The sequence below is a fragment of the Pelophylax lessonae genome (assembly GCF_965119305.1).
Source record: "Pelophylax lessonae genome assembly, chromosome: 4".
NCBI classification, from domain to species: domain Eukaryota; kingdom Metazoa; phylum Chordata; class Amphibia; order Anura; family Ranidae; genus Pelophylax; species Pelophylax lessonae.
The window spans coordinates 60,174,833-60,200,869 of record NC_138771.1 but is presented as its reverse complement, the minus strand read 5'-3'; the positions used below and the strand labels follow the sequence as shown (position 1 = coordinate 60,200,869).

General features: G+C 43.8%; 1 protein-coding gene across 1 annotated transcript in view; it reads left to right on the top strand.

Moving 5' to 3' along the window:
- Positions 1 to 26,037, top strand: part of FES (FES proto-oncogene, tyrosine kinase) — a 344,941-nt gene that overhangs the window by 239,233 nt on the left and 79,671 nt on the right. Inside the window, exon 15 of the mRNA XM_082253226.1 lies at positions 14,755 to 14,873. Coding sequence (XP_082109352.1) covers positions 14,755 to 14,873 — 119 coding nt within the window. The remainder of the gene's footprint in view (positions 1 to 14,754; positions 14,874 to 26,037) is intronic.

The following is a 26,037-nucleotide window of genomic DNA, read 5'->3' as shown; positions in this document are numbered from 1 at the left end:
GAGGCCACAGAGAAAGGAAATTAAGAAACTGTCCTTAATTCCTTTCTCTGTCTCAAAGGTGAGAAATCTGTTTAGACCCCTGATATTTCATCCAAACCTCCCCCTCCCAAAAATACAAAAAATGAAAAACGAATAATGTAAATGTAAATTTTTTTTATTGTAAAAAAATATTTTTGCAGTTTTTAAAAAAAAAAGTTGTAATTTTTGTAATTGAGGGGGCGGGGCTCCAGCCCTGCTAGCCATTCTCTTTACGAAAAATCGTAAAAAAATTGGTCGTGGGAGCAAACGATCGTGCCATCGTGTAATGACCGAATTTCGAACTATAAATTGTTCAATGGACATTAATTAATTTGTTTTTCGTAAGTATTGCCACATATGCGCAGTGCGAACAGTTCAATTTTTAAACAGGCGAGAAACACAAACCTTTCAATTTATTATTCATTCGTTTTTCCAGCCTTTTTCTTCTATTTTTTTGGCTTTTCAAAAACAATTTTCTATTTATGCCTATTGCCTGGATGAAAAACGAATGAACGGCCCAAATGACAGATTTTCAAACAATTTTTTGTCTAGTGTATGAGGACCAATAGAAGAAGGATGAAGCCAGGGCTGACTTTCTGAAAGATTTCAAACCTCCTTTCCTGAGAGGAGGGAGGAAGGAAAACCTTGTATCTTTGTCACAATACATGAAGCATTAGGGGATGTGCGCACGTTAATTTTATACTAGCAGATCCTCTTCAATCAGTGTCAGTAAATCCTGCTGTTCAATTACTACATCACTAGGAAGCGTGATTGCCTTCCAAACTTGTCAAGATTGCAGGAATAGTACAGAATGTATTTAATGTCTACAGGTACTAAGTTAAAATGGTATTAAACGCAAAAACATGACTAGGGTACCAGAGAAGGGTTTTTACCAGACTCCACCGACCACTTAACCTAAAATGACCAGACATGATACCGACTGGAGTTTAATGGCCATAGCAGCCTTTTATTGACCAAATATAAATAACATATTAACCTCCCTGGCGGTATGATTATGTCAGGAATTACATACCAAAAGCGGTACAATTGTTTTCATGGAAATTTGGCGTTATGTATTATAGGCCTACAATTCTTAGTAATTACTGACTTAAACCTGACCAAAACAAGACTCTAGTAGACATCCCAGATGTGATAAATCTGAAACACAAACACGTGAATTATAATCGAATCAATAATATTATTTTATTATTTAATATATAATATATATAATAAAATTATATTATTGATTAGATTATAATTCATGCATTATATATTATATAGATATATGTGTGTGTATATATATATATATATATATATATATATAATATATAACGCATGAATTATAATTGAATCAATAATATAATTTTATATATATATATATATATATATATATGTGTGTGTGTGTGTATATGTATATATATATATATATATATATATATATATATATATGCATATATATATACCGGTGTATATATGTATGTATATATATATATATATATATATATATATATATATATATATATATATATATATATATATATATATATATATATATATATATATATATATGATATAAAATGTGTTTTGTGTTTTGTGCAACGTTTTTTTTTTTTTATTTCCCTCCCTAGTTCCGCTCCCATGCAGCATTGCTGCTGCAGGGAACTGAACTAGGAAGTGATCAGACCGACGGAGGACGGAGGAGCGGCGGGACTCTCGGCTGGCGATCTCAGCAATGAGAGATCATCGCTGGATCGCCAGGATAAGGTAAGAGAACACCGCTGCGCTCTCTGCAATCCACCCCGAGCATGACTCGGGGTTACCGATCCTGCAATGAAAAATCCACCCCGAGTCACGCTCGGGATTACCGCCTAGGAGGTTAAACATAATAATATATGAACATCAGACAGTATTCAAGAGGACCCAAGGTCCTTATGGGCATGCACTACAAGTACTTGTGTAACCACCATTTTCTGCCTCCAGCTGCAGAAAGCACCAACTCGGAGACAAAGCGACATCGCAGGTACCACCAGCCAGAATAGTGGAAGCCATACCTAAGACAGGTCCCTCCAAATGTACCATTTGCCTGAAATCATAACACATCCAAGGACCTCGTGCCCTGCCAGCCGCTATGACATGAATGCCCCAGCTCCGTGACCTGTGAAATACAAAAAAAAAGACCAAGAACAACCACAAAAATCCATAACCCTACGGGAGGGAGGGTGGGAAGTTGGCCCGTCCACATTTTTTTCTCCCGACTAATGCTCATTCCTGCCCTTCCCATGCTCTACCTAGTGAAGCCATCTCACCTACTCCCAGCTTTTACCAATCCCTATAATTTTATACTGACTCCGCCTATGCCCTTCTGAGCCAGTCATGCCGGCCCTCCGTCTAAGTTTTTGCTCTTTTTCTCTGGGCCTCCCTAAAATGTAATATTGCAGCTTACCAATCCTTAAAATAGAACTGTAGGCAAAACTTTTTTTTTTTTTTTTTGATTTTTGATAGAGCAAGGGATGGTTATAACCACTTGTCAGATTTTTTTTTACTCCATCTTCCCCATTGGGGAAATTTCCCTTCACTTCCTCTCCCACAGCCAAAAAAGGAATTAAGAGGAAATCCCCAAAAATTAAGGGAATCCCTTGGGGACTCCCAGGTGACCAGATCTAGTGTTCCCATTGGAAGATTTCCACTTTATTACTTTTTTGGGGACAACCCAAAATTTGCGATTTTGTTTTATATTCACTTATAATGATAATGGTCACCAGGACAAATAGAGAGGGGGAATTTCAGTAATGGGGAGACAGACAGCAATAGAAACTGACTGGTGTTCTAATCCCTCTCTACTCTATCCAAAACAAAAACCACTTTGGTTAAGCGGTTCAGTTTTTCTTTCCTTTTGGGATAAAGGTTTTACATAAATGAATAAAAGCTGAGTAGACTCCTTTAGCTGTCGTGAGATACCTAATCACATCAAGTTTCTGGTTATTGGTGCATTATGTCTATTTGCCAAAATGTACGGATATCTTATACTATGTCATGTTTCAGGTGTATCTCTTCTGTACTCAATAAACACCCTTGAAAAAGAAAAGCTGACCATTGTAAGCACTCCTGTCAGTGGTAAACGGTTTCTCTCAACAATCACACTGACACTTTTGGGCATATTTACTTAAGGCAAATTGGCTGTTCACTCAGGGCCAACGCTACCTATAGGCAGGGTAGGCGCCACCCGGATTTGAAGTTAGACCCCCCTCAGCCCAATTCCTTCCCCCCCAAAGCACCCCCTAGCACATATCTTTTAACCCCCCTCAAATCAAATATCTCATCCCGGCTCCATCCTTCCCCCCCCCAATCCCATCTCCATCCATCCCCTGATCCCATTCCGGCTCCATCCACCACCCCAATCCCATCCCAGCTCCATCCATCACCCCAATCCCATCCCAGCTCCATTGATTCCCCAATCCCATCCGGCTCCATCCATCCTCCGATTTCATCCTGGCTCCATCCACCACCCCAATCCCAGCCCGGCTCCATCCATTTCCCTCGATCCCATCCCAGCTCCATCCATTTCCCTGATTCCACCCTGGCTCCATCCATGCCCCCAATCCCATCCCTGATCCATCCATGCCCCTGATCCCATCCCTGCTCCATCCATGCCCCTGATCCCATCCCGGCTCCATCCATGGACAATGCACTAGCCTGCTCAGTGCAGGGGGAAGAGGTGACACCATGTTTTACTACACCAGGTGACACCTACTCTAGTGATACCACTGGTGCCTCCTCCTCCTCACTGGCTGGCTGTGGGGGTTAGGGACAGCCTGAGAAGGAAAGCGGACTTCTGGCCATGTCCCCCCCCCCTTCCAGGCAGGCAGATGGTGTATCCTGACATCTCAGGTAATGGCAACTGAGTGAGCTGATGATCTCCCGCAGAGGATCCCCCAGTGATAAGTGTACAGGTACCTGTCTCCCCTCCCCCCCCCCCACACACACACACCTTCAAGCCCCAACTCCGCACCAGCTACAGGGGGCGCTCTACAGCTAGGAGTGTCTGCATGAGACCCCCCCCCCACCCACCCTCGGAAAGCTGGCACTCCTACCTGCCCCGTGACTGCCCCACATGGAAGAAAAATATATTTAAAATATATTTTAAAAAAACATTCTTCATGTTTTTTCCCCAAATATATTGGAAATATATTTGAAATGCTACAATTTTGGCCATATTCAATATATTTCTAAATTTTTTTCCCTTAATATATTGGAAATATATTTTTCCTCCATATGGGGCCCCACGACACACATGGGTAATAGGCCTCCATCTGCACTGCACTCTGCTGCCTGGGACTGATCACTGTCTATTTACTACCCTAGCCTGTCTATTTACTACCCTAGCATGTCTATATACTACCCTAGCCTGTCTATAAACTACCCTAGCCTGTCCATATATCTGCGGACCACAGCTAGCATAAGAAAACAAGCCGGTGCCGCCACTATTTGTCTTCAGGCTAGGTAAAAAAGGTGCCGATGCGGGCCTGTGGACCACGGCTGAAGAAAAAGGTAGAGAGGCGCTACAAAAATCTACACCCCTGCTACCACCACCGTTTACATGGGCAGGGCAAAGGGGGTGAGGTCTGGGTGGAGCTGGGGGTGGGGGGGGCGGCAAAATGAGGTTTCGCCTAGGGTGTCAAAAATCCTTGCACCAGCCCTGTGTTCACTTTGAAAAGGGATTTTCCTGAGAACCTAAAGTGTTTGTTACCCAACCCAGGGCTGTCTTTAACGCAGGGCAAAAGGGGTAGCTTCCTCTGGCCCAGTCATTGTTGTGGGGCCCAAAGTAGCTGCCCCTTGCGCCTACACTGCCCACAAGTAGTTGATAAGTGGATTTGGGAGGGCCCAAGAAAATGTTTGCCCAGGGTCCAATTGATATTAAAGATGGCCCTGACCCCAACACTTCATATTCCTGATATATGCTGTACCATGATATATTCCTGATGTATGCTGTACCATGTACTTGGATGAGAAAGTATCCTGTTCTCTTTGTATTGCTTCCTTTATGTGAAATCCCTGGTGTTCCTGCCAGTCCCCTTGCTTTCCTTTTAAAAACTGACCACACTGAGCAAGGGAGCACACCTGTGGTCAATTCTCTAGCTTTGTTGGGAACTCAGTGTGCTCTCATCCAATGACTAGACTTGTCCTTACATGTGATCCCCCCCCCCCAAAACAGCCATTCATTGGGAAGCTCAGTGTACTGCTCCTTCTCCTCCCCCAGCTCTTATGCAGCTGAGAACAGAGGTAATGAGATCATTTATAAAGAAGGGAAAAAATGTATTTATAATGTTTTTTTTTTATATCTATACAAAAAATGTTTTGCCATTCATTTCTATTTTAAACCGAATAGAGGGTTTTGCAAAGTGATCGTTTGCAATCACTTTAATGAATGTGAAGAAGTTTCACTTTGCAAAGAATACCCGATCACATGCAAGCAAAAAATGCATATCATTGGATAATACAAGTGAGCAGAGTTTTACCTCCTTCACTAAGCTCAGAGGAAAGTTCCCTTACAGAGTGCAACACCCCTTGTAATTCAAACCCTCTGTTTAGCTTTAGTAAATCAACCCCTTTGTCTGGACAGCTTGGTCTATTAAGGGAGGTTGACAAGTAACAGACTTACTGGCTTGATGAAAGAGAAAGAAAGAGAGAAAGAAAGAAAGTTCAGAGACTTGGTTTGACAGCTCTCGTGATTGGCTGGCAACCATTTAAGGGTATTCCCTTTATCGCAGTGATAGAGAGGGTAAAAAAGGAGGAGGGAGGAGGGGCCTGTACATCAAGAACAATGTGCAAGTGAACATGAGGGACGATATCACGAATGGAGCTAAGGAGGAGGTAGAATCCCTATGGGTAGAGCTTCAAAGTGAAGGTACTATGGGGAAGGTAATATTGGGGATGTGCTATAGGCCCCCAACCAGAGGGAGGAGGGGGAGGCAGACCTCCTATCACTGCTTGAAATGGCAGCAAGGATGGGAAATGTCAATATAATGGGGGATTTTAATTATCGGGCTATAGACTAGGCAAAAGGGACCGCGTATTCATCTAAGCCTTGCCATTTCCTAAATGTTTTGCAGGACAATTTCATGGGTCAGATGGTGAACGCATCAACAAGAAACAATGCGTTACAAGACCTACTTATTACTAACAATACAGACCTGATTGTGAATTTAGAAATACAGGGAAACTTAGAAAACAGTGACCACAGGTCAATTAGTTTCAGTATAAATCATAGAAATAGGAAACACAAGGGAAATACAAGGACACGGCATTTGAAAACAGCAAACTTCCCTAAACTGCACTCTATGCTAGACAATATAAAATGGGATGAAATCCTAGGAACAAAGAACGTGGAGGAAAAAAGTGCTTTAACCGCTTGCCGACTGCGCACAGTATATTTACTGCGGCAGTCGGCCCCGGCCAGGCAGAGTGACGTAGGTCTACGTCGCTCGCCTGTCACTCCTTCCAGAGCCAATAGCGGGCGGGCGCGCGCCCGCCGAGGCGCGCGCCCGCCTCGGCTCGTTCACGGAGGAGTGCGGGAGTGTGACTGGCGGACCCGATGTCCGCCGGTCACACTACGATCGCCGCTACAGCGGGAGAAAGACAGAGCGGCTTGTGTAAACAAGCCACCTGTCAGTTCTCCCTGTGTAAAAGTGAAGATCAAACAGTTCTACTATGTAGAACTGTTGATCTTTGTTTTTACACTAGTAGCCATGTCCCTACACAGTTAGAATCACGCCCCTAGGACACACTTAACCCCTCCCTGTCCAATACTGTTAACCCCTTCCCTGCCAGTGTCATTTTTGCAGTAACAGTGCATATATATAGCACTGATTACTGCAGTAATGTCACTGGTACCCCCAAAAGTGTCAAAAATGTCAGTCAAGGGTCCGATCTGTCTGCCGCAATGTCGCAGTACCGCAAAAAAAATCGCAGATCGCCGCCATTACTCGTTAAAAAAAAAAACACCAAAAATGACAAAAATCTTTCCCTTTGTTAGTAAACGCGATAACTTTTGCGCAAACCAATCAAAATACGCTTTTTGCGATTTTTTTTACCAAACATAGGTAGCGTAAAACAAATTGGCCGAAAATTTTAAAAAATTTTGATTTTTACATTTTTTTTTGGGGGAATTTCATATAAAAAAAAGTGAAAAATATTGTTGTTTTTGCAAAAATTACGCTCTTTTTTTGTTTATAGCGCGTGATCAAAAAATCGCACAGGTGATCAAATACCACCAAAAGAAAGCTCTGTTTGTGGGAAAAAAAGGACGTGAAATTCGTTTAGGTACAGCGTCGCACGACCGCGCGATTGTCCGTTAAAGTCACGCAGTAAAAAATCGCAAAATAACCCCTGGTCTTTTAGCAGGAAAATCCTCCGGTGGTAAAGTGGTTAAGAACATACTAAATAAATGTATTGGCCAGTGCATTCCAACGGGGAAAAGGTTTAAGAGCTAAAATAAACCCTGGGTTCCTAAAGTCCCACGTAAAAATGCATATAAAAACAATAGAAAATACCTTAAAAAAAACAAGACTGAGGGATCATTGGCAGTATTCCAACATTACAAAGAATGCAATAGGAAATGTAAGAGTGTTATCAAGGCAGCTAAAATAGAACACGAAAGGCACTTGGCGGAAGAGAGAAAAAAAAAACCTTTAAGTATATAAATAGTAAGAAAGGGAGGCCAGAACACATTGGCCCCATAAAGGACGACAAAAGGAATCTGGCTACAAAGGACAGAGAGAAGGCAAATGTGCTAAATAAATTCCTCCTCAGTCTTCACAAGAGAATTGGGGGGCTACAGTTACCCAGTTTGTAATGTTAACATTAATAACACGTCACAGGAAGCCCCCTCATGGTTAACAGAAGACAGACTTGAAAAATGTAACATAAATAAATCACCGGGACCAGATCGCTTACACCCGTGGGTCCGTAAAGAACTTAGCCAGGTGATAGCCAGACCATTATTCCTATTTTTTTTTGGATAGTCTACCAACGGGAATGGTAACAGCTGACTGGAAAAAAGTCAACGTGGTACCAATATTTAAAAAAGGGCCGAGATAAATCCCTGGGAATTACAGGCGGTTAGCCTAACATCAATAGTCGGTAAGATATTGGAGGGGATGTTAAGGGACTATTTACAAGACTTTAGTAATAAAAACGGTATCATTAATAGAAATCAGCATGAATTCATGAAAAATCGCTCTTGCCAGATCAGTCTATTAACCTTCTATGAAGAAGTGAGCTGCAATCTAGATAAAGGAAGGCCTGTGGTTGTGGTGTATCTGGATTTTGCCAAGGCATTTGATACAGTTCCCCACTAACGTTTACTGTACAAACTAAGGTACGTAGGTATGGACCATAGAGTGAGTACCTGAATTAAAAGGTGGCTTCAGGGGTGAGTCCAATGGGTGGTGATAAATGGGGAGTACTCAAAATGGTCTGGTGTGGAAAGTGGGGTCCCCAAAGGATCTGTCCTGGGACCAATCCTACTTAATTTATTCATAAACGACATAGAGGATGGGCTAAAAAGCTTATTCTCCATATTTGCGGATGATACTAAATTAAGCAGGGCAATAATTTGCATGCAGGATTTTAAAACCTTACAAGAAGACTTGAACAAAATAATGGAGTGGGCATGTACATGGCAAAATAGGTTTAATGTTGAAAAATGTAAGGTAATGCTTTTGGGTGCCAGAAATACGAACACAAGTTACTCATTGGGGGAGAGCCTTTGGGGGAATCCAAGATGGAATAGGACCTGGGGGTCCTAGTAGATGACAAGCTCAGCAATGGCATGCAATAACAAACTGCTGCAAGCAAAGCCAACAGAATAGTGACATGTATTAAAAAGGGGATTCACCCCAGAGATAAAACAATAATTCTCCCACTTTAGAAAACTCTAGTCCGGCCGCATCTCGAGTATGCCATCCAGTTCTGGGCACTGGTCCTTAGGAAGAACTGGAGAGAGTCCAGAGAAGGGCAACAAAGCTAATAAAGGGAATGGAGGATCTCAGCTATGAGGAAAGACTACAATCATTCAACTTATTCTCTCTGGAGAAGAGACGCTTGAGAGAGGATATGATATCAATGTACAAATACCGTACTGGCGACCCTAGCATAGAGAACAAACTATTCAGCGAAAGGACCCACGGCAAATTGCTAATATTTGAAGAAAAGTGGGTTTAACCTTAAACTGCATAAGTAAGGATGTAGAATTCTCTTCCACAAGCAGTGGTGTCAACAGGGAGCATCAATAGTTTCAAAAAACAATTAGATGGGCAACTTAACGACCACAACATACTGGGGTATACAATGTATTATTGACATAAACACACACTCATCATAGGTTGAACTGGATGGACTGGTGTCTTTATTCAACCTCACCAACTATGTAAAAAAGAAAGAAAGAACTCCAGGATAAGCAAATATTGTCTAAATACAAGAGGAGTGTATATTCTTCCTTGAATCTTGGTGTACTTTGTGTATTTCTTCCAGACCTGTGCAGTAATCCAGCGTAAAGCTTTGCTTTTGTGCAGGAGCTTGCTGTTTTAAAGACTGGTCACTGCTGCGCTCTCTGCTTGTGAAGGGTGACTAGTCTTGTCTCCGCCCCCTTCTGTAGTTTTATGCAGGCAGCCTGTTGTAGATGTTTCCTGTAGGACCCCTCCCACAGTTCTGCTCTCTGCACAGGCTATGTAGAACATGATGATGTCATTCCTACATTTAGGACTGTCACAGATTCCAATGAAGGGGTGAACAGGTTTTTGTTTTTTTTAAGACCAGCTAATGTTGGTTTCTCCTGACAAATCCTGCAAATGCTTTGTTCTGTTATTAGAAGGTAACTAGATTTTCAAAATTAAATCTGGGGGCATACTGACCATGTCTACTTTTATTATGGTTGAACAGGAGCACAGTATGGGGGAGACGGGGGGGGGGCCGGGTTGAACAACACTACACCAAATATTGGGTGTGGTCAAATTGTGCATAAAAGTGGGAGGGGCTTATCAGGGTATGGTTTAATAACATCTGAACCTACTTTGCTGTGGGTCAAAAGTGCATAACATGCAGGGTGTAGAACAGAAGATCCCAGGAGCCGCACATCAGAACAAGACCTGCTGTGTGTAGACAAGTGGCAATGTCAGCCAGGACCCCCGCCAGGCCACGCCCCAAAAGCATTTCACTCTGCCCACTGGAGCCTACTCATGGGTTCCCCTGTGGGCAACGTGAAATGTGTTGGGGGCGTGGCCTGGCGGGGGTAAAGGCTGAGACTTCCACTTGTCTACACACAGCAGGTCTTGTTCTGATGTGCGGCTCCCAGGATCTTCTGCTCTTGTCTGGAGCATGGGCAGGATTCTTCCTGGCCAGTACTCATGGCGGCAGACACGGGACTGCATTTCCTAGCAGCCTGAGCAGCTCAAATTCATGCCATGGGTATGCAGGGTAAATAAGCCAGAAGTAAATTAAGCATAGATTGCCTCCCAAACAAAATTCCTTCTTTCGCCCAATAAAAATCCCCATCATCCCTTTACAAAAGCACCTCCAGCATAAATTTCCTCCCTCACTGCATTGAACTTACTGGACTTTGGCATGGTGGTGTTGGTGAGTTATCACAGTCTGCCATCTGCTGGTGAGTTAGAAACATAGAAAAGTGAGATCAGAAAAAGACAGAGTAGTCCATTGATTCTGCCCATTATTTTTTTTTTTATGCTTTTTTTTTTTTGGGGGGGGGGGGGGGTTCATTAACTTCATAGTCTGAGTATAGATCTATGTATGTCCCAAGAATGTTTGACTGTCTCACTACCTCTGCTGGAAGTTTATTCCAAGCATCAACTACCCTTTCAGTAAAATAATACCCTCTACGGTTAGTTTTGAACTTTCCTCCAGTTAGATTGAGGTCATGTCCCCGTGTTCTTGATTTTGGTTTCATATTGAAAAAAATGCCCTCCTGAACCTTATTTACCCCCTTGATGTATTTAAATGTTTCAATCATGTCTCCCCTTTCTCTTCTTTCCTCCAGACTGTACATATTAAGTTCATGAAGTCTCTCTCAATATGTTTTACTCTGCAAATACCTGGGGTCTCCAAACTTGCTGAACAGGGGGCTACTTTATGGTTCATCAGACTTTGGGGGGGGGGGGGGCAGGACTTAGCCATTGAGAGTAGAAAAGGAATTATGCTATATTGTTGGTATCAGTGGGAGGAATTGTGCCCCATCATTGAGCCCAATGGTTGGTGTCATTGTGAGGCACTGTGCACCTTCACTGGTCTCATTGGGGGGGGGGCATTGTGCCTTATTGTTGGTATCAGTGGATGAAATAGGGCCCTAAGAGCTGAATAAAAGCAAGCAAGGGGGTGCATTCGGCCCTCGGGCTGCAGTTTCGAGACCGCTGGTCTATACAATGGGATAGGAGAGGGACCGGGTAGACCTTGTGATATTGGCATGTGACATCATCAATGACCCTGGACAAAGGCGTAAGCACACAAATCCCTCCCCTCCTTCCTCCTTTTCCAGGACAATCACAGATATCTTGGTAATAGGAGTTAGCCCACAGCGTCCAAAGTAGGGGGACACGATTATTAAAGCAGTATTAAACCCAAAAGCAAACATTTATTCTATCTCATTTTACTAATTCTTAGATGTGATGGCTGTGTTAGTTTCTATTTATAGGCTTGCTTTCTTGTATTTTCATTGGTGATCTAGGCAGCAAGTCTGTTATTTCTCATAGGCTCAAGCTCTCCAGCAGAATGTATCAGTTTACTGCACATGGATGAGACAAACAACTTAACACTCGCAGGGGTAATTAAAATGATCAGCTTTTTTTTTATTCATACAAAACCTTTATCCCAAAAGAAAAAAACTGCTGTGACTGATTATAAAGGATGAGCTGGAGTTTGGCTTCAATTTGTTAGTGTGTCTAAAGTGGGGTACACACTATAAGAATATTGGCCGAAAATCTTTGTCCGAGGAACGATTTTACGATTTTCGGCTAGTGTGTACACAGAATGTTGAAATCGACTGCCAAAAGTTAAGGCCTCATTTACACATGTGGACCCTTTGTCAGTTTTTCATTCATCCGTTAAAAGATGAAAAAGGGTCATCAATGCATCACCATAGAAAAACGAATGATCATCCGTTTACATCAGTTTACATCCGCATCTGTGAACATCCATTTTTTTTTAAACGGATCAAAGTCCTGTTTTTGTTCCATGTACAAAATGGATTGAACAAAAAACAGATGTAAATGGTCCGTTTTTGTATCTGTTTTTTGCATTGGTAGTGGATGTAAAAAAAACTTAATAGCAGCTGATGGCAGACTGATGTAAACTTTATCCATTTTTCCATTGAAAAAAAGTGAATGAACTGATGAAATGAACGGTCCGCATGTGTGAAAGGAGCCTAAATCTGCTAGAACATCTAACACTACACTTCACCCCAGACTGACAATGCAACTGTCTGCTGTGCCTCCTATGCTCATTCCTCCAGAGTTGAGTCTCACGAATACAGGAGGTGTGTTACTGGCCAGATCATCAGGTGAGAACAGAGGGAAAAAAGCGAAATATAAGAAAACCAATGCAGCCACCACATCTACTAATTGGTAATTTGCCCTTGGATGGGACAATGGGACAGTTCCATCCCCTACAACTGGGATACTCCTTGGTACTACTTGGACACTTTCAAGTTCATCAAGGAGCAGGGGTTGCATGGAGTTAAGCCCGACTTGTGGAAGCCAAAAACTATCTACAAGTTGATCAGAGCAACAGACACTATTTAAACTGTTCCAGGCCTCCCTTCAGCCACTTGCAAAGTGGTCTGGAGGAACGTCTCTTCAAAGGGACTCGCCAACAGGCACAAAGATCTGGCATGGATGGCAATCCAGGGGGGGTTGCCGCTCAGGACATTTATGCATGCCTAAAACCGGTGCAGATACAGGCACTGCCCTTTTTGCATCATCCAGGAGGAAACTGCTTTGCACGTTTTCTGGGAGTGCTCCTTTGCACAGAGCCTGTTGAGGGCCTTGGAACCTGAACTCAGAGACTTTGTCCCGCAGACCGCCATCACACATCACTTCGGTGTGCTGAATGGACTTTTTAGTGGAACTTTTTCCCAGGAGGACATCGACAACGCCTGGCGGGTGTGGTGTGCTGCTTTAAGGATGCTTTATGGTGCGCCAGAAAGCACCTTATCCACCAGGGGGAGAGGATGTCCATTGAGGACTGTCGCAGACTGGTTCACAGTCTGCTCAGAGACTATAACTTGATGGATCTCATGGCGGAAGAGGTCTGAAGATTTCCCCTTCCCCCACTCTCACTTGTGTGTCTTTGTCCATTCAATAAAGCTTTGGGCTTGTGATCTCATTCCCCCCCCCCCCCCTCATCATACCTGTTGCTTATTGAAATGTATTTTTGTTTGAATGATGCATGCCAAGTTTAACGTATAGCAATTGTCTCCTAGTTTTATGCTTTTGGGGTAATGCAGCGTCATGCATGATATGATGGTTCGGGGTATCCTTACGCCAGGGGCGTAACTACAGGGGTTGCGATTGCAACCGGGCCCCATGCTCCAGCGGGCCCGTGCATCTCCCCTGTACACCTGGATAGGAGGGGGGGGCAGGGGCAGCATGTAGAGAAATCACTGTCCTCCTTTTTCCTCCTGTAGCTGCAGGAGGAAAATGGAGGAGATTGGTTCCTCTGTATGCTGCCCCCACCACTCCTCCTATCCAGTTCACTTGTGTTCTGCTGTCTCTGGGCCCCTGTGTGTAATTTACCAGCTCCTTCTTTTTCTGAATGGACAGAGTCATAGCCAGTGACATTGTAAAAAATAAAATAAAATGATAAAAAATAGAACAATTAAAATGCCAAAAAAAAAAAAAACTACTGACACCAGTGGGTGAACTGCTAGGATCGCAAAGGTCACAGTTGCGACTGGGCTTTGGCTACTACCCTGGGGAGGCTCCAAGATAGCAGGAAGGGGACCCACTGCAGAACTTGTGAAAGGGTCCTCAAACAAGAGTAAAGGGCCCCAGGATCAGTGGGAAGAGCCCCAGGCTTGAAGGGAAGGGACCCAGCCAGGGGTCCGGGGGGGGGGGGGGCCTTAATGGTTTCTTGCACAGGGGCCCTGAAGGTTCTAGTTACGCCTCTGCCTTACGCACAACACATTAGGCATCATACCGCAGAATGAATGTATTTATTTGTATGATTGGAAATGTATTGTCATGTAGTGTATTTATGCGCTGCGTCGCAGTACAGGGTAGAATGTACCCCAACAAAGTATTGTTTTTTTTTGTATATTCTTATGCAAATAAAGTATACATTTTCAACCCATAAAAATTGGTAAATTGCAATATAATACATATTTGGTTTTGGGTTTAATACTGCTTTAACTGAGGGCAACATTGGGGATCCTTTTTTCTTGGGGACAGCCCCCTAAAATTGGGGAATGTCCCCAAGAAAGCGGGAACAGCTTGTCCCCCGTATGTTACTAGCGTCTGCCCTAATTATAAGCTTTAACCAAGCTCCTGTATCTTCCTACTATCTGCATTTATCTGCAAGCAAGAAAATGTGAATTCTTTCTTTGCCCTTTATGCCTGGTGACACGGATGATGGAACAGATCTTGTACTATTTCTGCTCTTTTACAGACCTCACATTCTCCTGCATGGTGCAGAAGCCCTCATTAATGCATTCTCCTTTTGTATCTCCCACAGGGTAATTTCGGAGAGGTGTTCAGCGGGCGTCTCCGTGCTGACAACACTCCTGTTGCGGTTAAAACTTGCCGGGAGACTTTGCCGCCAGATTTGAAGGACAAGTTTCTTTCAGAAGCCAGGTGAGGACGCTGATCTGCGTCTGTCAGACCTTTGGAATTTAATTAGCTTTTCCTTTATAGACACTGAGCCTTGTTCCTCATCACTTCCTTTCCATTAATATTACTCAATGGCTATAGCTTAACTGACAAATCCAGGCAGCGCTCATTGATCTGACACAGTAAAGGCATGTAAAGTGTTCTGTAAGTGCAGCCTGCTGGATCATTAGGTGCTGAGATTGTATAACAAATTACAGTCAGTGGACGCTTTCATATTGATTTGTTTCTCATCTGTGTCATGAACGCTGGAACAAGATGTCAGCTCAGTGACTGGAAGGAAGATTCTTACTTTCCAACGTATGTCAAGGTGATGGCATTTGCTGATTTGTATGCTGTGCACTTCACCTCTTCCTAACCAAACGCACACATTGCTATAAACCGGGGCCCGGACAAGGGGTGGGCAGAAGGGGAGGCTGCCCTGGGGACTGTGGTATAATGTGAGGTGGGAGAGAGGGGGGGATTTGTGTTGGGAGGGGGAGTTGGAGGGTGGCAGAGGATAAGAATTGTTCTAGGAGGGAAAATTTGGAGGGGTGCCAGGAATGGTGTTTTGGGGGAATTTGTGTAGGGAGGGGAAATGGGGAAAGAGGATTCGTGTTAGGAGGAAAAATATTTTTTTTTGGGGGGGGGGGGGGGGAGAAGACAATCTGTGCTAGTAAGGATGATGGATGATTGGGGATGATTTGTGCTATGAGGGAAAATTTGGGGGAGATTCGGGAACGGGAGTGGGGGGGGAGAGGTTTTGTGCTTGGAGGGAAAATGTAAGGGGTAGAGGATTTGTGCTAGGAGGGGTGATTTTTTTTTGGGGGGGGGGGACGAGTGGGGATTGTGCTGGGGGATTTGTTAAGAGAGAGGATATGAACTTGGAGGGGGATGGGCAAAGACTGGTGCTGGCGAGGGGGGATTTCAACTGGGGGGGCAGATTTCTTCTGGGAGGAGGGGGAATTTATGCTTAGAGGGTAAGCATGCAGATAAGTACACATTCTTTTTTTGAGGGGGGGGGGGGTGTTTCCTGACACATAATGCTCATACGTCTTGGGGGAGGGGGAGTGGGCGCAGTTTGGAATGTTTGCCCTGGGCTCTAGAGGACCTCGTCCCAGCACTGCTACAAACTGTGATACAAGCAAAGTGATTTCCAAGTAGTTATGTGAACATTCGATTTTATACAGGCATGAAGATTGTAGGAGATACATTTTGGACATTGGGAGGTCAGCCGTGCGGGATAAAAATTGTAGAGAAATTTCTGTTGTTTTCTGGTGACTAAGGCAAGCCACAAATAATTTGATTTTCTTTCCTACAATCTGTAATTGCTCGATTTCCCCATCAACACAGTCAGTGTTGATGGGTCAATCCCTTCCACAGCGCTATTGTGTTCTGCCGGCACGGAGCCTTCTCTGCTGGCAGAACACAATGATTGCTGTTAGCGTAGTTACATAGTTAGTCTGGTTGAAAAAAGACATAAAGTCTATCTACCATGTTTTTGTGAAAATAAGACCTGGTCTTATGTTATTTTGGCAACAAAAGACACAGTAGGGCTTATTTTCCGGGTAGGTTTATCGTGTAATGTGTATTTGCCAGTTCCTGTGCCCCCTTTCTTCTCTACTCCTCTATCAGCTCAGGAGTCATTAGCATTTAGCATTATTAGTTAAATAAGTTTAAAAATTTAGATAAAAATACCCCCGGGACAGTCAGGGCTAGTGCATTTCAGAATGGATAGCCTCTGAACTGTCCCATGTCGTACTTACCTTTTAGAAGAAATACTTACCTTGAAAATTTCTTGTCCAGCTCTGCCATCTCAGGTGTGGGCAGCTGAAGCCAGGGCATCCTCTTTGGCTTCCTCTTCAGCATCCTCTTCGGTCCCAGAATGCCCTGCACGGGCCCCGCTCGTCAGTTCCGGCGCAGGCGCGTCATCCCTGCACAGCTTCTGGGCATGCCCAGAAGCTGTTTAGCAGGGAATGCCGCGCCTGCGCCGGAACTGACGAGCGGGGCCGGTACAGGCGCATTGATTCCTGGGAGCGATGACGCTCAGCTCCCAGGAGTCAACGCAAGCAGAAAGTGTCGGCAGGCCGTGGCCACAGAGGGAGGAAGAGGCAGTAAGGTAAGTATATTTTCTTTAAAAACAAGGTAAGTGAATAAAAAAAATTGTAATTATCCAATTAGTTTTACAGGTAATTTAGAGCAAGCGGACAGTGAAAACAAAATTTTCAGGATGGAACTCCGCTTTAAAGTGGTTGTAAAATCCTATAATCCACTCTATTACAGTATTATATATTGTACAATGTGTGTGTTTCTGTAATATAATTGTGCCAAATACCTTGGTTACAACACCGCTGGGCGCTTACGTGACCCGCTGGAGCTCTCTTCCCCGCTCCGAGCACTGCATAGGGAGGGGCAAAGATCCCCCGTGACAGCCGGGAGAAGAGGAGGAGAGCAGCGGGAGGTTTGCTGAGCGCCGAGCGGCACTGTAACGAAGGTATTTGGTACAATAATACAGAAGCACACACATTGCACATTATATTATACTGTAATAAAATGGATTATAGGATTTTACAATCACTTGAAATCAGGCTTTATTTTCAGGGTAGGGCTTATATTGCAGCCATCCTGGAAAATCACAGTAGGTCTTGTTTTCAGGGTAGGTCTTATTTTCAGGGAAACACGGTAATTCAACCAATAAAAAGAGGAAAACAGAACAAAAAACTATTTTTTTAGAATCCTATATACGCAATCCTATACCCACAGTTGATCCAGAGCAAGGCAAAAAAAAAAACAGCAAAGCATGATCCAATTTGCTCCAGCAGGGAAAAAATATTCCCTCCTGATCCCCCAAGAGGCAATCTGATATTCCCTGGATCAACTTTTACCTATTAATGTTATTATCTAGTTATGTTATGTACATTTAAGAAAGAATCCAGGCCTTTTTTTTTTAAAGCAGTCGCCACCAGCAGTGATTGCATGCAAAAAAAATCCAACCGGCTGGCTGTACAGAAGTCAATTGATGGATCAGCTTCAGTACAACCAGCCTGCCATAGATGGATGGAACCCTAGCTGGTTCAGCAGGGTTCATTCCATCTATATAAAGTGATTGTATAGTGATTGTATTTTTATATTGCTGCACCATAATAATACATACATTTAAAAAAATATAATTGGCAGGGTGAAGTCATTTTGTAAAGCAGGGGTGCTCAACCTGTGGCCCGCGGGCCATATGTGGCCCTCGGAGCCCTCTGATGTGGCTCTCAACCTCAAAAAGTTTTGGTATGCTTTCAGAAAGTGCCCGACACTGGCAAGATATGATAGCAGTCAATGGCAAAGCGCAGCTAACCTGCAGAGGCTCTGCACCCACAGTGCAGGTGAACAGCAGCACAACTCTGGGAAAGCAGCCATATATGGGGGCTCAGGACAGTGAGGGCTCATTTACATTTGCAGTTTGGGGGTGGGTGGTTTTTATCATATCCCCCCCCCCCCCCAAATTACTGGTGCAGCATCAGGGGTTGCAAGGGTGACCCCCACCCCATGCTCAAGGAGCCCCATGTGGTCTCCCATTCTGTTTTACACTTGGACAGGAGGGGGTGACATATACAGGAACTGATCCTCTCCATTTTCTTCCTGTAACCGCTTCTCCTCCTCTCCCTCCCGCTGGCATACAGCTGCAGGAGGAAAATGTTCATCATTCTATTCAAAATAAAAAAAGACTACCAACCACCCAACAAAATGGGGGTGTATCCAGGTCTTACTGTGGCTGCTTGCTGACAGTTGCCTTTGTTAAAGTTTGTATTTGCATAAATGTAAGCACATCACCAGGGCCATCTGGAATATCTATTGGGCCCTGGGCAAACATTTTCTTGGGCCCTCCCAAATCCACTTATCAACTATTTGCAGGCAATGTAGGCTCAAAGGGCAGCTAATTTGGGCCCCACAACAATGACTAGGCCTGGGGCAGCTTCCCCTTTTGCTCTGTGTTAAAGACAGCCCTGCACATCACACTACCTTCCTCATGGTAGGACTTAGTCCTGGTCATTGGTTAGTTAGGTACTGAACAGTGAAGGATACCAGATTTCTCATAGGTGTTTTAGGTGTGTATCAGTCACCTCATGGTGTCTCTGGTTCTCTACACATGCCGCATCCTTTACAACAGAGAGGTGCTCAACCTTTTGAAGAGCGAGGGCCACTTAAAGCGGAGTTCCACCCTGGATTTTTTTTTTTTTTTTTTAATACCCCCGGGACAGTCAGGGCTAGTACATTCCACAATGGCTAGCCTCTGATCTGTCCCGGGTTGCACTTACCTGTTAGGACAAATACTTACCTTGCAAACGTCTTGTCCAGCGCTGCCATCTCAGATGTGGGCAGCTTGAAGCCAGCGAGATCCCCTTCGGCGTCTTCTTCCGCCTTCTTCGGTCCCACGATGCTCTGCGCCGGCCCCGACGCCACTTCCGGGTCGCGCGCGTCATCCCTCTACAGCTTCTGGGCATGCCCAGAAGCTGTTTAGAAGGGGATGACGCGCGCGACCCGGAAGTGACGTCGGGGCCGGCGCAGGCGCAATGATTCCTGGGAGCTATGACGTTCAGCTCCCAGGAATCATTGCAGAGCCAGGAAGTGACGACGGGCCGCGGCCGAGGAAGGAGGAAGAAGGAAGTAAGGTAAGTATTTTTTCTTCGCTACGAGGTAAGTAAAAAAAAAAAAAAATATGCGATTATCCATTTCTTTTTCAGGTGACCCGAAGCGAGAAGATGGAGGTAAGTATAAAAATAGGGTGGAACTCCACTTTAAGTGATTTGTTAGCAGCCACTGTAAGACCTAGATACACCCCAAGTTTCTTGGGTGGTAGGGTAGTCCTTCAGACTATTCCTCCAGGCCCAGGTCTGTATGGAGGTATAGACATTTGATCATGGAGCTTGAAGAAGTAAAGAAGTAATAAATAAACTACGAGTGTGATGATGCCACTGCACTTGTGCCCAGTGCTGTATATTGGCCTAGGCCAACAAGGCCCAGGCCTAGGGCGGCACTTTGCAGGGGGGGGCAGCAAAAAAGCTGCAACCCGCAGGAAAAAAAACAGCCTCCTGCCAGCTCCCGCACAAAAAGGGTCCCCCCCAGCTTGCACTACACTTTTAGTATAGTGCCAGTCTTATGGGGCAAATTGGGCCGGAGGGTAGGGTCCAGGAGGCAAATCAGTCTGGCACCCCCCTAAAGTTGTCACACTGCTACCTGCAGGTATGATAATACCGGCCGGTCAGGATATTCGAACCCCGCTTACCCTCCTCTGCCCCCAGGTATGGCAGGCATCATGTCAATAATATAATTTCATTTCTTTAAACATCCTTGTCCTTGAGCGAGCATACTGAATTGCATCTTATACAATTAAGACTATACAGTTAACTGTATACGATTTCAATAATATTTTGGACTTGTTCACCTCATATGTGCTATCACAGTATGTCACTGGGTTAGTAAGATTACTCCTATCTTATAAGATATTTGGACTTGTGTTTGCTGCCACTGATTATTTCACTTATTTGTATAATGACTTTGGACTTCCTATTTATTATACAAATAATTGCATTAATCCTATGATTACAACCAGTGGCAGCAAACACAAGTCCAAGTATCTTGAAAGAAAGGAGTAATCTTACTAATCCAGTGACATAAGGCTGCACTGATGGGTACTAATATGCTGCTCTGATGGCCACTGATGAGGCGGCAATGGTGGGTACTGATAAACTGCACTGATGGGCACTAATGAGGCTGAACTTATGGGAACGGATGAGGCTGCCCTGGTGGGCACTCATAGACTGTGGTTGTGGTCTGTGGTTTACAGATGACAGGGCGGGTCATAAACGGGAAGGGGTGTGGCCTTTACAGGAAGGGGTGGGTCATATTTAAATTAGGGGGTGCACAAGTTTAGACAGGCCTAGGGCAGCACAAAACCTAAATACACCACTGCTTGTGCCACAGTGACAGAAGAAACTTGTAGTCTTCCATTCACAGATCTGTGAGAATGGATCTGTGAATGGATGATGCTGCAGGGAGAAGAAACCTGCAATTCAGATAATAGAAGGGTGGGTGTTGGGGGGCTGTCGTATGTGATCATGTCTCATATTTCACTCTAAACGTTGAATTAACATGAAACATGTCAGAGAGGTGAAATTAGCTCAGTTTGGCTCATATTGTGCTTTACATTTATTCCTCAATACAAGTCGATGTGATTGTTTGTCAAATGCCATCTCATTTGCAGTACATTGTACTTAGGATTCTGATGTCCCTGAAACCAGCCCAACAAAAGGAGGATGTGGGAGTAGAATTACTAATGAAAATGACTAATAATATACCATGTACACTCAATGGTAAAAATTTGCAGGTAGCCTAGCGTGCTAAATAGAGATGAGCTGCTCTAACTATGGAGATGCAGCTTTAGAGTTTGAGTAAGTGCTCACAACCCCTATAGTATATCAATTAAAGCCTTTTCACACTTGTGCAACTTGTCCTGCGACTTGGGACTGCAAAGTCGCATGACAAGTCTTACTCCATGACTTCCGATGAGTACCGTTTATATCTGTGCGACTTCAAGTTCGCAATGACTTCAAAGGAGCCCCTGCACTACTTTGGTCCGACTTTGATGTGTTTTGAGGTCCATAGACATAGGCATTGCTTCAAGTCCAGTCAAAATCATGGTAAAATCGCGCAACTTTTAGGTTGCACAAGTGTGAAAGGGTTCTAAATAAGACAAGATTTATTAAATTTTAAAATTGCACTCACAAGCAAAAAGGCATGTGCCAAGTATGTCTACTTAAAAAGCTTAGGACTGGGTGTACAAGGAAAATAGCCAGAAACCCCAGCCTTGTCCACGGCATGGGAATGGAGTGTGCTGCAGATGATGAGGAGCCACTGTCACTGGTATGCAGAAGGATCCGTGATGGATCCCAAAGCCCAGAACCCATCAGACTGATGAAGAAGCTAGACCACTTGAAACACGTTCCTGTGCGCATGTGCGGACCAGTGATGTTGAGTTGGTTCTGGGCTTCAGGTTCCATGCCCCTCTGCATAGCAGTGACAACGGCTCCTCACCATCTGCAGCACTCTCCATCCCCGTGTCGGTGGCCAAGGCTGGAGTTTCTGGCTGTCCAAAGGTGCTCCCTGTGTTCCTTCATCCTGATAATACAGGAGGTGTATTATTGGCCAGATCACCAGGCAATCTAAGAATTACCGTAGTAAGCTGCAGTATTTTACGTTTTTGGTTTTGGGTTCAGGGCTTTTTTTCAGCGGAAACGCGGGGAACGCAGTTCTGGCACCTCCAGCACTGACAGTATGTAATGGCAAGGGGTTCAAGGTCTATTAATGCTAGCTGCTGGGGGATCTATTGTTGCTGGAGGATATCTACTTTTGCGGAGTGGGGAGGGGCATCTACTGTTTCTCAGGAGGTCTATTGTTGGTTTTACAGGGGGGGTCTACTGTTGCTGGGGGTCAGTTGTTGCTGGGAGGGATCTAGTGATGCTGGCTGCAGGGAAATCTGTTGTTGCTGCTGGGGGTCTATTGTTGCTAGGCGGAGGGGGTATTTTGTTGCGAGTGATACATTGTTGCTGGGGGAGGTTCTATTGTTGCTGGCTGCTGGAGAGTCTTTTGGTGCTGGCTGCAGGGAGAGCTGTTATTGCTGCTGGGGCAGGGGGCATTTCCTTCCGGGTTGTTCATTGTTGCTGAGGGGGTCTATTGTTGCTGGCGCATGTGATCTAGTTTACTGTTTTTGTTGTTATTATTAACAAATTCCATACAAATTACTTAGTACCACAATTGTTACATGGTTCTGTAGTCTCTAAAAGGAGCAGTACTTGGGAGGTGGGTAGGGGGTGGAACCAAGGAATGGTGCAGGAGGTGGGTAGGACTCCTGATGACGTCAGACAGATGAAACGCGTAGAGCGTCATCACATCACATCCGCCTAGTTGGAATGCACATCCGGTCCGTGGTACGCACGGCGTCCCGGAAGTGCGCGATCGTTACTGACCGTTACATGCTGTTTGTTATCTTTGCTATTGTGAGTATTATTTTGGATTAATAAACATATTTTACCATACAATACTACTCTATGTGAGGCCCTCTTTTCCCCACATATACCCGTGGAATATACATGTAAGGTGCAGAGAGACCGGACTCGGGCAGGATATAGCTAGGATATCTAGAGGACAGCACCCAGAGCTTGCAGGACCGTCCAGGGAGACCAAGGGGGATCCGAAAAGCATAAGAGCCATTATTATATCAAGGATTGTTACCCCCATAGGGGTAATTATTTCTGGTAAGTGCGGTCCTGGGGGTACGGGGAGCACCGAGTGATCACCGTATTTGGCACCCATAAAAGATATATTAAGGCACCTGCACTGAAGTCACTTTTGGATATTCCATTATCCTGCACTGAAGTCACTTTTGGATAGTACATCATCCTTGCACCTTAGGATTATTGTAAAAGTCTGTAATATACTTGAAAGAAATCAATTGGACTGTATTTGGACTATATATATATATATATATATATATATATATATATATATATATATATATAATATTATTTTTTTTTTTTTTTTTCTTAGTTGTGACATTTCTGCTACTTTCTGATATCCAAGTTTTATATATGTGGTCCCCTTTTTTACATGTGGTTCCCTGCTGATTTTATACTGTGTATTTTCTATATTTTTATATCCTTTATTTAGTTAACCACTGTATTGGATTTATAGAGTATTTATTTACGTGGTTCCCTTTCTACATGTGGTTCCCTGCTGATTTTATACTGCGTATTTTTTAGATCTTTTATTTAGCTAACCCCGGAGTTAGATTTATAGAGGATTTCCATTTACACTCTATTATTCCTATTTTTATATATTTTTTATTTTTAATTCAGTGGTGTTATTGTTTTTATAGGAGCACCTTTCACATTTATTCTGCATATTATAATTTTATCACTGCACAAAGCTATAGGTTGTTCACTTGAAGATATCAAATTCAATAGTATTGATTTATACCATCACATTTGTTTCACAGCGATTTAGAGAATCGCATTAAGTATGGTCACTAGAGATACCAGAATTTAAAATAGAGCACTTTAGCACATCATTAATAGGAGTGCACACCATTATCTAATTCCTCATCACCATCACTATTTATTTGTTACCTATTCCCCTAGGAATTATATATTCTTTATATTATAATATTTTTTGGCTACTGCACTATTGCACTTTATGTAGGGTTTATGCTAATTACTAGCAAGTGATTCATAGGCAGCGCCACATACCTCCCTTTTCTCTTTTTATAATACAAGAGATGGCCAGACGTGGTGGCTGCATCAGTTTTCTTTTCTTTGCTTTTCTTCCCCCTCTTTTCACCTGGTGATCTGGCCAGTAACACACTTCCTGTATTAGTGAGATGCAACTCTGAAGGAATGAGCACAGGAGGCACAGCAGACAGCAACATTGTCAGTCTGAAGAGGCAGGGTAGTGTTAAAAGTACTAGCAGATTTAGATACACTAACAAATTAAAGCAATAGTCTAGTTCACACTTTATAGTCAGTTACAGCAAACAATTTTTTTTAATTTTGGGATAAAGATTTTGCAATAATAAATAAAAGCTGATTGTTTTAATCCTGCAAGTGAGAAGTGGTTTGTCTCGTCTATGTAAACTGATACATTCTGTTGGAGAGCTTGAGCTTTTGAAAACAACGAACTTGCTAGCTAGATCACCAGATGAAAATATAAGAAAGCCTTAGAAAGGAAACGAACACAGCCATTAAAATCCTAGAATTGGTAAGCTGAATTATAATAAATGTTTGCTTCTGGGTTTAATACTGCTTTAAGTCCAAGGAGGTGCATGCCACCTCACCCCAATTATCGCTTTCATTTACATTTGACAGTTTTATGGAGCTCCAGGAGGATAGTGATCACTACATTTCCAGAGCTCTGACGCTGGACCACCTAGTCTCAGCTCCTTCAGCTGCAGAGTCGCATGCAACTGCTGTGCCAGCCCCTTCCCTCCTCCTGTCCAATCACAGAGCACTTTGCAGTTTGCAAACTTATTCAGAAAACACATAGGCATCTGTAAATGAGCAGCGGAGGGAAGGGGAGGGGTGGGCAGAGCTGCTCTGTGTGAGAATGCAGACTCTCTCTTCTCAGAGCCCCGGGAGTGTAGCAATAGCTATCCTCCTGGAGCTCCATAAAACAAAAGGGATTAGTATAGGGGGCATACACCTTGTTGGACCTAACTCATAGTTTGCCAGCACATTTTACAAACAGGCTGAATTCCTGGAGCTCAGCTTTAAGTAATGATGTGTTATTGGGAACAAATATAAGGTTAGTGTTTTCCCAGTTTGGTTGCAAAAAGGGAAATGCACTTTAACCACTTGCCGACCGCCCGCCGGCCGCAGTTTTACTGCGACAGGCTGGCTCAGATGCGCGAAACGACGTAGTACTACTTTGGTCGTGCGCATGGTGCTGGGGGGGGCGAGCGCGTGCGCCGCCGGCGGCATGCTTCCGCCCAAACTAGACAGCGGGGATGCCGATCCATGTGGGCCGGCGGCTGCGATTGCTCCCCGCTGAGAGAGAAGGACGGTCAGCTGTTGTAAACTCAGCTTACTGTTCTCTCTGAAATGATCACGGGGTACCTGTGATCCTTCTATATAGGATCACAGGTCTCTATGGTTATTTCACAATCCCCTCCCCCCACAGTTAGTAAACACTCCCCTAGGCTCACATTTAACCCTTTGATCACCCACTAGGTTAACACCTTCCCTGCCAGTGTCATTATTATAGTAACCGTGCATATTTTTAGCCCTGATTACTGTAGTAATGTTACTGGTCCCCCCAAAAGTGTCAAAAATGTCAGTTAGGGGTCCAATCTGTACGCCGCAATGTCGCAGTCCCGTTAAAAATCGCAGATCGCCACCATTACTAGTAAAAAAATAAATCAAAATGACATAAATCTTTCCCCTAGTTTGTAGACTCAATAACTTTTGCGCAAACTAATCAAAATACGCTTATTGTGATTTTTTTTTTTTTTTTTAACGAAAGTATGTAGCAGAATACAAATTGGTCTAAAAGGATGAAAAAAATAGATTTTTAATTTTTTTTTGAATGTTATATAGCAAAATGTGAAAAATAT